Source organism: Ambystoma mexicanum, chromosome 10 (assembly GCF_040938575.1).
Source record: "Ambystoma mexicanum isolate Mex_15411 chromosome 10, UKY_AmexF1_1, whole genome shotgun sequence".
NCBI classification, from domain to species: Eukaryota; Metazoa; Chordata; class Amphibia; order Caudata; family Ambystomatidae; genus Ambystoma; species Ambystoma mexicanum.
In genome coordinates this window covers 1,155,369,659-1,155,385,177 of record NC_090932.1, presented here as the reverse complement: position 1 = coordinate 1,155,385,177, position 15,519 = coordinate 1,155,369,659, and the positions used below count along the sequence as shown (strand labels likewise).

Genomic DNA, 15,519 nt, shown 5'->3' with positions numbered 1-15,519 from the left:
GTCGGACCTATGCACAGCATGTGATTCTAAGCAGATTAACAAACATCAGAAATATATATATAAAAAAACAAGTGAGTGAAAGGTGCAGTGCTTTATATACATTATGGCAGTTCAGTATTCCCCTCAGGCAAAACAGGACTGGTCAGACTATGAGGAGGATGCCTATCAAATAGATGAAGTGGCTATGGCAGACAGCCTCAGGAAAGTACTGGGCGCTTCTGTAGAGACCAGCATTAAGAGAGCCGTTTCGGAGATGCTCCTACCCATTCAGCAGCGCCTGGACAGCATGGAGGAGCACCTGCAAGAGGCTTCCCCACCGAGGAGAAAGAAGACACAAAAGAGAAGAACAAGTTACTTATTTTACCTGGTAACGTTCTTTCGATGGGATGTTCCAACGCATTCCCCATCTTTGACAGTAATTACCACAGCTGTGCTGCTTTGGAAAACTTTTTCGGCGTAGGCGTCCTGCGTCGATGTCGATACGCTCCCTCAAGGGGCTCCGTCGACGTCACCGGATGTTATATCTAGGACGCACGACGCCCGTAGCCTCAGTTGTAGTTTTTTCCCAGAACGTGTGGCACCAACCACCTGCCAGTATGACTGCAGAAAGCCTTGCCGAAACGTAAGCTGCAATTGCATAAGAAATTCTGTAGAGGGGCAGGCTGGGAGGGTACCATGTGGAATACGTCAGAGGAACATCCTATCGAAAGAACGTTACCAGGTAAGATAAGTAACTTGTTCTTCAAAGGGATTGTGTCCTCCGACGTATTACACATCTTTGACAGACTCCCAAAGCAGTACCAACGTCTGGAGGTGAGAAGAATTTAGAAAGTGGTACTTAGAATTTAGAAATCCTTACAGTGGTACAATTTAAGGGAATACCTTTTTTCAATATAAACACATCGGAATTCTACTAAAGAGGGCTTCAGCACTATCAATAAAAGTCCCTTTTGTGTTCAAAGGTTTGAGCAAAGCAGCACCCTACACTGAACTGCATGGTAGTTCTTGTCTCCCACACTGGGCACATGGCTTCAGCAGTAGGGCTTCGGTTTTAGAGAAGGCCCTTGATGACCTTCATTTGGTGATGGTCACATTCTGAGTACATTACATTTCATAATCATCATCAAACTGGGATAGAAAGCATAGGGGGTGTGGAAGGGAGCGGGCAGGGATGCATCACATGACAGGATCCGTAGAAACAGTACCGGTAGAGCAAGATTAAAATAAAAGATCCAATCCCCCAACATAGTAGTGGCAGTTTGCAACAAATACTAACCCCCACACCCCTGCCACCTCTCCACATAGGGTATTTTGGACTCATTTCCGAGCCTCCCCTCCTTCCCTTCAAGCCCCACAAAGAGCATCTTTTCTGCCTAAATTCTACAGCTAACCAATTTTCTGTCCACCCAATGGCTGTTTCACCTGTTCTACCTGCCATCCGAAAGTAAGCACAAGTGCCCCTCATATATGGCTAACATCCCCATCCAATGTTAGCCTCAGTATACTCTTAATTGCAATGTGTGATTTCCCTCCCCACAGATAGCACAACAACCCACCAGAAAAGGCACCCACTTCCACAATTGCACACACCCCGGACCCTAAAATATAGCCCATACTTCAAGACGGACCGCTTAACACAATGCTTCCTGCCCACTTCTTCCCTAAAATTGGTCAAATGCTACCAGATTCAAAGGGTGCACAAAAATGTATACAGCTTCCCAAAATGCTGCCAGACAATTGCCTGCCCTGTCCCAACACATAAGCTAGCATTAGCCACATCCAAACAACATCTACCATTACATTTTCTGTACCTTAAATTGAAAGAACAGTACCTGGAAGAGTATTGGTAGACAAGGTCTGTGTTGCATGTGCTGTGCTGGCTGCCAGTCTGCTGTGCAATGTGTGGAAGGCACTGGGGTTTGAGCTAATGGGGATTGTTGAGGAAGAGGAGACCATGGCAGAGACTTCAGAAACTGAGCCGGACCTGCAAGAAAATGGACAAGGAAAATAACGTAGAGATAGGAGACGGTAAATCCTTAATAATAATAATAATTTGGCATTTATATAGCGCTACGAACCCTAAGGTATCTGAGCGCTGCTTATTATTACCCACGGTGTGTAGTGCTCATATCATCGACCGCGGAAGGATGAAAGGCTGAGTTTGGCCCTGCCGGGATTCGAACCTGCGTTAGCAGGCTCTGCACGGATGTCAAAGCGAGCGCTCTACTCGCTGTGCCACTTGACCGGCTTAGGCTCTGGCAGGTGAAGGCAATTTTATGCAAGACCATAAAATATAAAAGTTACTCACTGTATTGACTACCATGAACCCTAGTCCATAGCCTGCATTCCTCCATATTTATGGGTTGTGGCCGCCAAGAACGGGAAAGAACCAGAGCATGATGTGTGTTAGGGCGATTTTTGTATAAATCTCTTGTAAGGGCTGAAAAATCATCTAACTGAGAGGTGAGTGCACCCAACCTACAAAGTAAACCAAATAACGATCCAGTAGGTAGTGTGGCAGAGCAGTCGGGCTTAATCCAAGGGAGAGGAAGTGGGCTGAAACTGAGGTACAATTAATCCACAAAGTTAACCAAGGAAACCGTATAACGGGTATACTGAAAGATACACACCTCAGTTACACACACATATATTGGTTCAATTAAGTACTTACCATAGACCTAACACAGAGTAAAGATTAACTGTTCATGCCTACAAACATTACATTGTCAACTTTTCAACCCTATACTAACATTCAATCTCACTATCTAGTGATGGTCATAGAACATATAATGATGGGGGAGTGGCAGATTTATCTCTAGCAAAAAGCTGCAGGTAGAGCATCCACTGCTATATAGAGTGGATGCTCTATAGAGCAACCTGTCCAGCTATATTTACCACGAAATATGGTAAGCGTTGATGCCCCCTGCGCAACCTTTTGAAAAATCACTAACATAGCCCCTGCTTTACTGCAGGCGAGCATTTACTGAATCCGGAATCCAAAAAAGGCAATATATGCACTATCTTTCCTTGAAAGGCTAAAGTGAGCCCTTCGCTGCCATTAAGGTACATGAGGTACCTAGTAGTTCTAAGATGGCTGACCCCCTGATACCTGCAGCCCCCCCTGCCTAACCAGGCCACCAGCAGCCAGCCGATTGGCTACCTGGCCAATCTGCTTCCCCATTGGCCGCTGGCAGGCAAAGCCGGCCCACTCCCTCCAAGGCCCATGGGAGGCAAGGCCATCACCTGTTTTGAGCCTGTTTGATGCCGTGACTGCCGTTTGCCAGACCCTCTGGCTCTCCTTTTATAAGGTAACATTTCCACCCCTCCCTAGCCGCTGCATTGCCACCGCCTGTCCCAAAGCTGACTAACTTGCATATCTGTTCTATTGCACGTATGCGTGACCGTTTGTCACAAGAACTGCTGGTCTATGCTGCCTGACTGTTCCAACCATGTCTCCAGCCTCGAGTAATGCGTTCCATCACCCCTTTCACGAATCATCCCCACCCATTGCCAAATGCGTGTGCACAGCCTCTTCTACTATCACTTCTAGTGATCACTAGAACCCCAAGCACACCGCTGTTTTTTCTCCCGAGTCTCGCCGTATTGTGCATGCATCTGTCCTATTGTGTCTGCGCACTTTTTACGTTTCAAATGGTATCTACTGCATGATTTATATGAACACCCAATGCTTCTTGTATTCCTGCAGCTAAATTGAACGTGCTCACTTCTGCACTGTATCAGCCAAATCCAACTAACCTACTCTTGCATTTCACTAGCACAGTCGAATAAGCCTATTAGCAACGTCGAATTAGCCTACTTCCTCTCTGCATTAGCATAACTCAATATGCCTATTTGTGCACCATATCAGCAAAAAACGAACTAGCCTATTGTTGAACTATACTTGCAGTCTATTTTAGCCTGTTTTTGCACTGCATTAGCAAAATTGAATCTGCCTATCTTTTGCATTCTATCAGCAAAATCGAACTAGCCTATTGTGGTATTATACTTGCATAATCAAATCTAGTCTGTTTTTGCACTGCATTAGCACAATTGAATCTGCCCATCTGTGCGTGCCACCTGTACAACAGTAGTAGCCTACCAGTTAGACCACTAGCATAATTGAATCGACCCACTCTGTTAAAATACAGACTAAGTCGTACCTCCATACGTCTAATCTCCTGCAATTGCCCATTGTGCCTACCTGCATGTGCCCAGCCCACATCATTTAGCACCCCACAGCTCTATAGCCCAACCTACATTGCTTTCTCAATTATGCCCGCCTGGCTCATCCTCATCATGTTCCCTTTTTGTTTCATGCCCAACAATACGCCATGCAGCAGAAACAGCTACATATCGCTTAGCAATGGACTAGCCAAACTCGGCTGCCCAAGACATTACCCTGTCCCACACCCTTCCTGCCCACCATGCCACCATTCCGCCACAGTGCCTACTCATACCACACTGTTAAAATCAGCGCCACCTCAGACCACCCTCTACCCAATCCCTCTAAAGATGACTACACCGTTACCAACCAGAACCCCCACAAGCTACCAGAATACCGGCCCACAGCCAACCCTTACCTTACTACCCGCAACAATAGACTAGGCTCCAAACTCCACATCTTATCTAGCAAATTGCCTACAACATCTATGACTAAGGCCACCACCAACGCTGCTAACACCGCTTTGTTAAAAGGTGCTCTACTTAATGTCAGATCTCTCGTTGCTCACCCCACTGAAATTGCTGACATCATCCGCTCAGCAGATCGCCTTCCTTGCAACTACTGAAACATGGCTACATGATGCAGCAGGCCCCTATCTATCCCTTGCGGTTCCCGAAAATTACTCCATCCTTAGGGCCGACAGACCTAATGCTCGCGGAGGAGGTGTAGCTATCATATTTAAATCCTCTCTTGACATTAGATCGGTTACCTCCCTTCCATTGAAATCATGCGAGCACCTCACCATTAAAATACAAACTACCCCTAAGAATACCATCACTCTGGAACTGATATACAGACCCCCAGGTCCCACAGGTAGCTTTGAAGAAGACATTACCTCTCTTATAGCTGAAAACTCTAAGCCTCTCTCACAGAATATCATTCTAGGAGACTTTAACCTGGGGTACAATGACCCCAACGACATTCCTGCGTCCTCCCTTGCTAACGCCCTCTCTGAACACGACTACACTCAATTCAACATTCTACCCACCCATCAGAAAGGCAGAACCATTGATTGGCTCGTTGCCCACAATAGCAATATCACTTGCAAAGCCCCCCAACCTCTCGTATGGACTGACCATCTCCTCACATCATTTGACATTAGCATTAACAACCAGAACCTCAAACAGTGTCACCTTGCGCCAGCCTGTATGACCAAAAACAAGCGCAACATTACTGCGGAAACCCTTATGCCACTGGTTCTCCCTATCCTAAATACGCTCCCTGCCACCGCTGACCTCAATCTACTAGTAAATACCTACAATGACGTCATGACCAAAGCCATTGACACTGTTGCCCCACTAAAGCTACGCAAAGGCAAACCTAGAGCTCATCTGAACTCTTGGTATACACCTGAACTCAAAATACTTAGAAAAAAGAAAGCCAAGATGGAAACCTTATGGAAAATGACTCCATCAGCTGAAAATAAAACCAATCTCACGAATATCTCCTCCCTTTATAAAAAGGAGATAATCCGCACTAAGAAGGAAGCCTACAACGTCAGAATAAACAATGCAGGATCCAGTGCTAAAGAACTCTTCACCATCCTAAAGGAGTTAGAAAACCCTAGCCCACCGACAGACACGTCTGTGAAAGACAAACCTTGGTGCACAAGCATCCAAGAAGCCCTTGCTAATAAAATCACTGGCCTGCAAACGAAAATTGAGGTCAAAAGACTACAACTTTCCAACAGTAGCTACTCCACCCCTAGCATACCTACTACCACTAACACCAGCTCAGGCTTCACATTCAAAAAGGTAACTATACCAGAAGTCCAAAAAACCATAACACCCCTTAAACCATCAAATTGCAAAGGGGACAGCTGCCCCGCTCAGATCATCAAAGATGCAGCAAGAGACCTATTCCCCTTCATCGCCAAGCTAATAAACCTATCATTCGCCACCAACTCAGTACCCAACAACCTGAAACAATCATGGGTTCTCCTTCTAAAAAAACAATCCCTAGACCAAGCCATTCCCACTAATTACAGGCCCATCACCAGAGTTCCTTTCCTGCTAAAAATCCTTGATAGAGTAGCCTACCTGCAAATTCAGGATTATTTAGAGACAAACCAACTGTTAGGACTGCGCCAATTTGGCTTTCGACCTCAGCATGGAACAGAAACCGCCCTTGTTGACCTCAAAAGTCAGATGGATGACATTAAAGACAAAGGCAAGGCTGTCATCCTACTCCTTCTAGACCTCTCAGCAGCCTTCGACCTGGTCGACCACAAAATACTCTGTAACCACATCTATTCCGCTGCCCATTTCTCCTCCTCGGCTGTCACGTGGATACAATCCTTCTTGGCCAACAGAACCATGAGAGTTTTTTCTTCCGCGGCAGCAGCAGACCCTATCCCCATCACCCGCGGTGTCCCACAAGGATCTTGTGTGTCCCCCACCTTATACAACATCTTTACAAAGCCTCTGTTTGACAAACTGGACCATCTGGGTGTCACCTACACCAACTACGCGGATGACACCCAGATACTCCTCACCATCTCTGGCAACTACAATGCTGATGTCACCAGGATCAACGAAATCTCCATCATTCAGGCATGGATGGCCACACATGGCCTCTGCCTGAATGAGAACACTGAACTTCTCCTTGTCGGATCACCTAATAACTTACAAAAACTGAGCCGTAAATACTCCAACATCATCATCGACGGTAACACTATCCCCGTCGCTAAAAATGTGAAAACCCTCGGCTTTTATCTCAACGCCAATACCAACCTCACCAAACAAGTTAACACGACCGCCTCAGCTACCGCCTACACAGGGAAATTAGAGCCTGCAGACCTTTTTTTATCCACTAACAGCTGCTTCACGCTGGCTAGGGCTCTCATACAATCTAAGCTAGACTATTCCAACAGCCTCTACCTAGGTGCCAACCAATCCATAAACAATAAACTTCAGGTTCTCCAGAATAATGCGCTACGAGCAGCACTAAACATTCCTAGACGTGAGCATATATCCGCCACCAGAATATCATGCAAATGACTGTCAATTCAACAAAAATGGACTTAAAAACTCTCTGCCTCACCTACAAAGCCCTCAACCACCTAGCCCCTCCCTACCTCACCAACAAATTCACCATGAAACCAGCCACTAGAATCACTAGATCTTCCAACACGTTATGCCTCACTGTGGCCAGATTCACCTGTAAAAGAGCCGGCGGTTCAAGCTTCACGGTCCTCGCCTCTCAACTCTGGAACACCCTGCCTTTGAACATTAAATCGACCAAATCCTTCCAATTATTCAGGAAACTTTTCATTGGTTGGCTACTGATTAAAAACGAACCTTAAGTTAGATCTAGCCTACGACAAATTGTTTATATTGTACATGCCTCACCTATGCCTCAACTGTAAGTTTTAACTACCTCTGTCTGTATATACTGTACATAACTTCACAAATGTATTACTGCAAACGCTATATATTGTGCCTTGTAACCTGTCCTAAGCGCCATTTTACTCCTGGTCTGGAGCGCTATATAAATGAAATAAACAAACAAAACAAACAAACTTTACCGTTAATCTGAAAATTTAGGACAGACTTACTGCTCAAGGGAAAGTCACCAAAAATAAATCATCATGAAGTTCTACACTAGGGATTTACACTGCAATACCGAATTTCTTAATACTACAGAAATGCCTCGGGATCCAGTGGTGGAAAAAGTACATTATTTTGGCATTAAATCAGTAGATTCACCACTAAACTCTGAATGAAGCCCACAGTGTTAAAGTCAAAAACAAAGCCCCAATTGCCAATAACAAAGTCAATATTCCTACTGTTAGAGCAGAATTCTATTTCTGGGCATTCTGCAGTCTCTTTTTATGGCACTCCACTATTTTATCCCCCTCCCCCCCTTTATTTTAGGGGAATTCCAATTTATTTTCTTAGTCAGAGGGACTTCTGCTAAAGTCCACATGTCACTACAACCCATTTTTAGCAAACTTAAGGGATACGGAACCGGGTGGTCCATAAGGCGGCCAGTCCAAGGGGTCCTCTGAGGAACCCCATTTTTACCCTAGGCTGATTGTAACACATTCCAATGGTTTAGGGGTAGGCTGGTGTAAGATGGATTTATAGAATCCACCCTAGTTCTAGTGAACACGGTTACTCAGAGGTTAGCCAAAACCCAATCAAGGTAGCAGAGGAGAGTAGTCAAGGCTATTCACAGGAGAGAATAAGGGGGACAGGGGGTCGGGGTTTGTAACAGTGAAGCACACAGTAATTCAATTTAGGCAGATCAGGACAAAAATACTATTTGTATACTAGGCCCAAAACACGCACTAGAAAATGAAATAAGCAGGTGATAATATTACACAACACTCAATAATAAACATATTTAGAGTCAGCATAGGTTTTATGAATGCATTCAATAACGTACTCAACAAAAGAAATTAAGTAGTTGTTAGAATGTATTTCTAAACTCTCGCGTGATGGATAGATGTTTAGGATGCCACCATAGTTACAGTGAACAGGGAGCAACTTCTGGGAGTTTAGCCAACCCAATCAAGGTAGCATGGAGAGAGGGAAAGGCTAAGTCTCAGGAGAGATGAGTGATTTATTTACTTATTTGCATTTTTTAAAGTGCTCACACAGCTCGCGGGCATGGAGGCACTGATACAGGAATAATTTTTTTTTTTTTAGTTGCGTAATTGTTTTTTATCTTAATTGCATATTTATAACGCGCTTAAATACCCAGAGGTTTCTAAGCGCGGACCCGGGATCGAACCTGCGTTTCTTCATGTCGTCTTTCTTCCAAGGCGAACACGTTGCCGCTGGGCTATCCTCCCGGGACGAAGGTGAGTGATGAGTGGGGTCTGGAGTCCACAATTAATCCACACAGTGAAACACCAAGGATTACACTTATACAGTAAGTATCAAAATAGTACATGTATTATAGGCCCCAAAAACACGCCATGAAAAATGGCTAACAGAAGGTAATATCACACAATACTAAACACTAGCAAACATGTATACAATCACTGTAGTTGGTGCAGTATAATCAATTCACACCCCAATACCTGAAACAGAAGGTAAGCAATAAGATATAGCACCAACTAACCACATGAATTACAACCCTAACATATAAAGTCCAACCCTAAATTGAATGGGGCCTTGTGCCCAAAAGTTCAGTTTCCAAAGAGTTTTAGGAGTTGGGAAAAAGTTATGGGGAGGGGTCCTAGGAACGTGAAGATGGCACCAGAAGACAGATGAAGACATTCACTGGTGTGTAAAACCTTTTTCTACCTTTTGTAGGAATTTAGGAAACAAGTATTGCCAAAGCCAAAAGTTATAAAAATTCAAAAGTTCTTCAAACCTTTAAAGGGTGGAGATAGGGGTACCTGTAAGTATCGTAACTTGCACCTGTATGGCAATTTTTCCTCAGACTTGGTGGGTCATTGAAAGGTTGCCCGAGGTACGTTTTTGCATCTTTGGTTCCGGTTGCAGATGCCCACGAGCTCAAGGTGCAAGAAATGTTCTGGTCGGTTCCAGGTGCTGGTGCAACCTATTTCTGTGGATGTATGCAGCAAACACTGATGCAGGCCTCCTCTAGGCACTCGACCAGAAGCAAGAAAGCCAGTTTGGGCGATGGTCACAGATGCAGGGCGACAGCAGGTGTCACAGATGTTGCAGTTGAAGAAAGCCTTCTATTATAATAATTATAATTATAATTTAGCATTTATATAGCACTACGAACTCTCAGGTATCTGAGCGCTGCTTATTATTACCCACGGTGTGTGGTGCTCATTTATCGACCTCGGAAGGATGAAAGGCTGAGTTTGGCCCTGCCGTGATTCAAACCTGCGTCAGCAGTCTCTGCACGGATGTCAAAGCGAGCGCTCTACTCGCTGTGCCACTTGACCGTCTATCTCAGGACCAGTTGATGCTGGGACACATGAATCTTGCAGGAAGGTTACTTACAGGATACGCTGAAGACCCCTGACATTCCGAGTGAAAATGTGGAACAGCGATGCTTCTACCACAGTAGCCCAAACCGGAGTTGGTCACTGGATGGCCAAGGGAAACCTCAAGACTCCAATTCGCAGAGCAACATGACGACGTCGAGCCTGGCTGTTCCCACAAGTCCAGAGGGTCAAAGCACCAACAAGGGTCTTCTGAGATCCGTAGCCAGGCACGGCTCCACCCGCAGCAAGAGTTGGTCACCAGGCAATTTCAGGATGCATTCACGGATCCTCCTCCTTCTGCACAGCTACTCAGGATACTTGGCTTCTCCTCAGATCTGCTGGAGTGGCTGAAGGATACCTCTTCTTATCCCAAAGTCAGGTGAGTAAACAGACATCTCTCAAATGGAAGGATCTGCCCCACACATGCACACCAGCAGTGGTCTGGTCCAATTAGGGACCACTGTGGGTCTGACTCTAGTCATACTGGCACCAAGGTTTCTTGATTAAACAATTATTTATTAATTTAACAGTCAGCTGAATGAGCCTTCTTTAGAAGGGAGCAAAATATGTAACAATAATTTACTTCAAAAATACACTCAGTTTTAATAAATCAGTAGATACCTATTTGGAATGGCACAAAGACACTTCCTACACCCTGAGACGACAAATACCTAGGACACTGTGGACATTGATCTATCACCGTTACATTTAGAGCCATACTGAGTTTGGTGTCAAAGAAAAGGTTTTAGGGAATGAAACAATGGTTAACGAATATTCTTAAGCCGGTTAGTACATTTGAACCCCCAATGCAAAGTAAATTAACCCTTTCCTAGCTACACGAGTTATAGAATGTGTGACTTTTGTTGAGGGATAGTTGAAGCACAAAGTCACAGAGTAGCAGAGTCATTCAGGGAGCCAGGACAGCCAATGGCAATTGAGCAAAGCCTAGGGAAGCTGAAGCACTTCTTGAAGTTAAGTAAAATGCCTTGCACAATGTTTTAGAAATCTTTGTAGAAAATGAAATCACCGTTGGGCCACAGGCTGGGAGGCTTGTGAGGGGCAAAGCTGCAAGCAACTCTGCCAAAGGCAACCAAGACAAGTCTCAACTGAGAGCTAACAAGGTTACACAACAAGAGGTAGAGACCCCTTAGATTACAGTACCTTAGGTCTGAAGAGATTGGTTCCATGTGGCTTCTGTTCCAGTTGTAGTGTGGCAGATCCTGCTTTTCCTGAGCCTCAGTCGTGGTGACAAGAGGGAGGACGTCTGGGGACTCCAGCACTATGGTTTGAAAGTCGTCGGCAGCAATGGGCAAACTACAGATCAGAGTCACTCACGGTTTCAGCTTCTCGCAAATGGCACCACCGCGGTTCTCAGATACCTTGTGGACTTTCCTCCATCTTGGTCCAGCACTCTGTTGAGGTGGCTTAGGCTGGGTCAGTCCTGCTTCATGGGAGTCCAGAGGATCTTTCTGGAGCTCGGATCTGACTTAAAGACAACACACTCGATTCTGGTGTTCCTCTCCCTGGCAATCGGTTTCTGCAACAGCAACGGAAGTACAGCCAGCTCCTAGAGGATTTCAAGATGAGTTTGTCTTGGGTGTCGATTGTTCCCACCGACCCAAGGGGAGAAGTCGTCCTTTGCAGGGCTTCTCTAGTCGAGGCAGATTCTGAGCTTCAGCACTGCAGCAGGGATTCACTGGGCAAACCAATGGTCCAGGAGTTGCAGCAAGCGTCTCTTCCAAGTGCTTCTTCGGATTCTTTTGTCCAGTGGTCGACTCAGCCTTCAAAGACAAAAGGCCTCGCCTTTTATGCAGGTTTCTCCCATTTATTCCAGCCTAGCTGTCACTCACACAGCAGGGTGGCTGTCCACCAAGGCCAGCCAATCACCATTGGGTGCATTCCTGTAACCAAGGGGATTAAGCACAGAGAGTTTTTGGCACCTCCCTCACTTGCTGCCCCTGCCAGACACGCTGGAGCCAGAGGCGGGCTTCACTGGTGAACCCTGCCAAAGACCTAACAAACAAAGGGACCAAACCTGGTTTGGCGCGCTGAGTAAATCTCAAGACTGACCTTTCCAATAAGATATGGTGCAAAAAGAAGACCAGGGCCATTTTGACAAAATGGGTACCCATGGGTGCTTTACTGCAGCTGCAATTGCAGCCCGCAGTAGAAACACACAATGATGGGAAAAAGTAAACCACTGCCACCAGCCATTAATTGTAAAAAGGGTAACAAAAATGTTACATGAGGAACTAGACAAAGGTGATACTAAGTAACCCCTCCAGAACCCTATTGTAAGATAGTGTGTGCTGGGTCTAGAAAGTTACAAATGTGTAGTATTGGGGTTCTGGCAGCAGGCGCACAAATAGGTCATTACAAATATGCCAGCGTACATGTACCACTGGACTCAAAATATGCATCTCCCAAAAAAACTGGTGTCATTAAATCCATATCAACACATGTATATATACACAAATCTCCTATGATTAATGTTTCCATCCACACTGCATCTTCCCAGCCAGATGCAGGAAGACCATACCAATGACTGTGCTGATTAACCTCCTGATTATACACAAATCAAGAGAACGTCTTTAAAATGCATGGATATCTGCACACACTCATTCACAATCCATAGAAAACAATACACACTATTATGATAAATCACTGAGTCCCATAAATTAATCCCATCTTCCAATGTAAGTGTGCACATAGGTTTTCCCATTACATAAAGTGAGATTTTATAATATTTCATTTCACCTCCTAGTCTTCCTCACTTCTCATTAGTACATATAGCAATATCCGTGCCAACTCTTGAAAGGCATACAACTCATCTCTCATTGCTATATCTGAAACTGCTACCAAAACAAACATTAACAGATTTGCTAATATACATATCATTTCATAACTTCAGACTCTTATGCATCATGCAGGGCCTCTCTATAAATACTTAAATACACCCTTTTTACCCTAGCATTTCATATTTATATATATTTTATGTACAGTGACAATACCCTGCAACTAAAATCTTCATTTTACAAAAGCACATTGTTAACATATAATGCAGGGCAATAGAACTTGCTAAAGTCCACCAGCAAGGCAAACATGTTATTTAAATGGAATTTAAATAAAGTCCACCTGCAAAACAAACAAGTTAAGTGACAACCAAACACTGAAATCTTATAAAACACTGTGGCATTCCTAGCTGCAACCCCATTTACTAGCAAGCACTTTGACATTACACATATTTGCTGACAAACATTCCCCTTCCCCACTTTAATAGCAACTGCCCAGCTAGGCACGGAGAAGTGAGTGCTACCAGGTTGGCCTTAACCCTTCTCATCAGTACACAAGTGCTCAAATGCTCTGCACAACGTACACTTTAACATCTTTAGGCCCACTTCATAGAAGACAGTATTGATCGATCTGTCCGAAGCTGCATTATAAACATAAAAACTTCAATATTGCTGGCATTTCATTATGACTCTTTGACCAGTCGTTTTGCCAAGTATCCAAACTCTACATTGATTTCATCACTACATATTTATGCATCATGGTATATCATAAGTTCATTTAATTTCTCTGTAAACAGCATTATACATCTAGTTTGTACATCATTTCAGTTCTTTATCTACTTGCGGCATATAAAAAAAAAACAAAAAAAAACAATATATCCCCAGACTGCGGATTAAAGCACGAGAACAGTCACATTCCATGAAACAGCAAAACGCACATCTCGTAGTCAACTTCGTCAGCATTTGATCAGGACTCCTTACTGCCTCACGCTGCCGCATGCATGCTACACAGTACCTCTCGTTTCTCCATCCGTGAAAAGGAAACTCTTGTTCATCCAACAGCGTACATTAAAGGCATTGCTTGTGCCCCCTGTTCCATTATTTATTGTTGCTGACAGCATTATTTTCCACAGCAGCACCGTAGCTGCGTAACAGTCCTCTTCTTATCATCTGCTCTGGTCGCAGCCACTGAAGCTCCGTTATAAAATCATTTATTTTCCTCCGCGGATCACCGGAGGCATATTAACATTGAACATGACTTCCTTTGAATCACGTAGGCTGCGTCAGCATGGCCTCTCTAATGTTTTCTCTTTCCAGATTACGTGGTCATCTCTCCCCCAAACGGATCAGAACGTTTGGGAGCTCAGCGTTCACAGCTTCGCCAACACGCCCCAACATCCTATGGCATTATTTTATTTACAGTCATCGAGCTGTACGGAGCTCTGCATTACGACCATAACAAATGGCTTGGCAAATTTCTACGGTTCCCAGCAGCTCCACCTAACACTAGCCATGGCTGGCATGGCGCCCTCACTACACAGCCCAGACTTTCACTGTGCTACAGCGCTCGCATTAACTTTGTACAGTACCTTAAACAGACTTGGCCATTAAGGACAGGCAACACTTCTCCCAGCTGCCAAACCATGTGCGCCAGCACAGCGTGCTGTCTTCTGGCTGCCTGCATGACGATTTTGCAGGATTTATACCGGATGTAGACCCTTCCAGGAACCTTCACTCAGCATGGGGCTTATGGAGAATACTTAATTGGGTAGCTGCTTCGCTCTGCTTCTGTGGCTTTACTTATACTTCCTCTTCTTGGATCACAGCCACTCTTCAATGTGTCACTCATCATCTCTGGACTCTGCAGACTCATTTTAAAGAACATCTTCGTCGCCACTTGTAGAATTGGGGTTCTGGCAGCAGGCGCAGGTAATCCGAGATGACGCTGGAGGCAGGTAAGTACAAAAGGAAAATGTTTTTATTGAGTTTCAGGGCAAGTTATGAAAGGGAGGCAGAGGCTAGGTAATGCACATCCTCTCCAGTTGGATCTCCCATCCTGACTCCAAACTGTCAGTCCTGGAACCTTGATGTCCTGTAAGGTTCCAGGCTACCTCATCACATTCCATGACCTGCATTGGTGCACACAATACAAGACACATAATACAAAATGTAAGTAAAGTCAATTTCACTTCACTGCTCTTGGAAACAGTTGTTTAACCAAGAGAAGGTATTTAAACCTTTTGGAAATCTAATAGACTTCCCTGTGCCACTGCACTGAAGGTGCTGGGTGTCACAATGTAAAAAGATGATCCCTATGGAGTTTGTCAGACTCCAAAGTCAAAAGAAACACAGTGTTCAAATTAAGGAAACGGACATGAGTGGGGGAAAAAAGTCTCTCTCCCCAGGATTGAAATTAAAAGTCCTAAAGTCCAGCAAAACGAGCTGAACGTCTCTAAGGTAGAAGGGAATTAGCACATTTCTGGGAATTCTACCTAACGCTCCTAGTTATGGCTGGTGGCAGTGGACGTGTTCTGCCAACTATTGTGTAATTTTTGTACCGCAGGCTGTGTCCATAGCCTCGGTAGTGCACA

General features: G+C 44.7%; 1 protein-coding gene across 4 annotated transcripts in view; it reads right to left on the bottom strand.

Moving 5' to 3' along the window:
- The window catches only part of KANSL3 (KAT8 regulatory NSL complex subunit 3), a 1,222,374-nt gene that overhangs the window by 376,092 nt on the left and 830,763 nt on the right, over positions 1-15,519 (bottom strand). For all 4 annotated transcript variants that reach the window (XM_069619075.1, XM_069619076.1, XM_069619078.1 and 1 more), the window contains one exon: positions 1,833-1,984. In XM_069619075.1, coding sequence (XP_069475176.1) covers positions 1,833-1,984 — 152 coding nt within the window. The remainder of the gene's footprint in view (positions 1-1,832; positions 1,985-15,519) is intronic.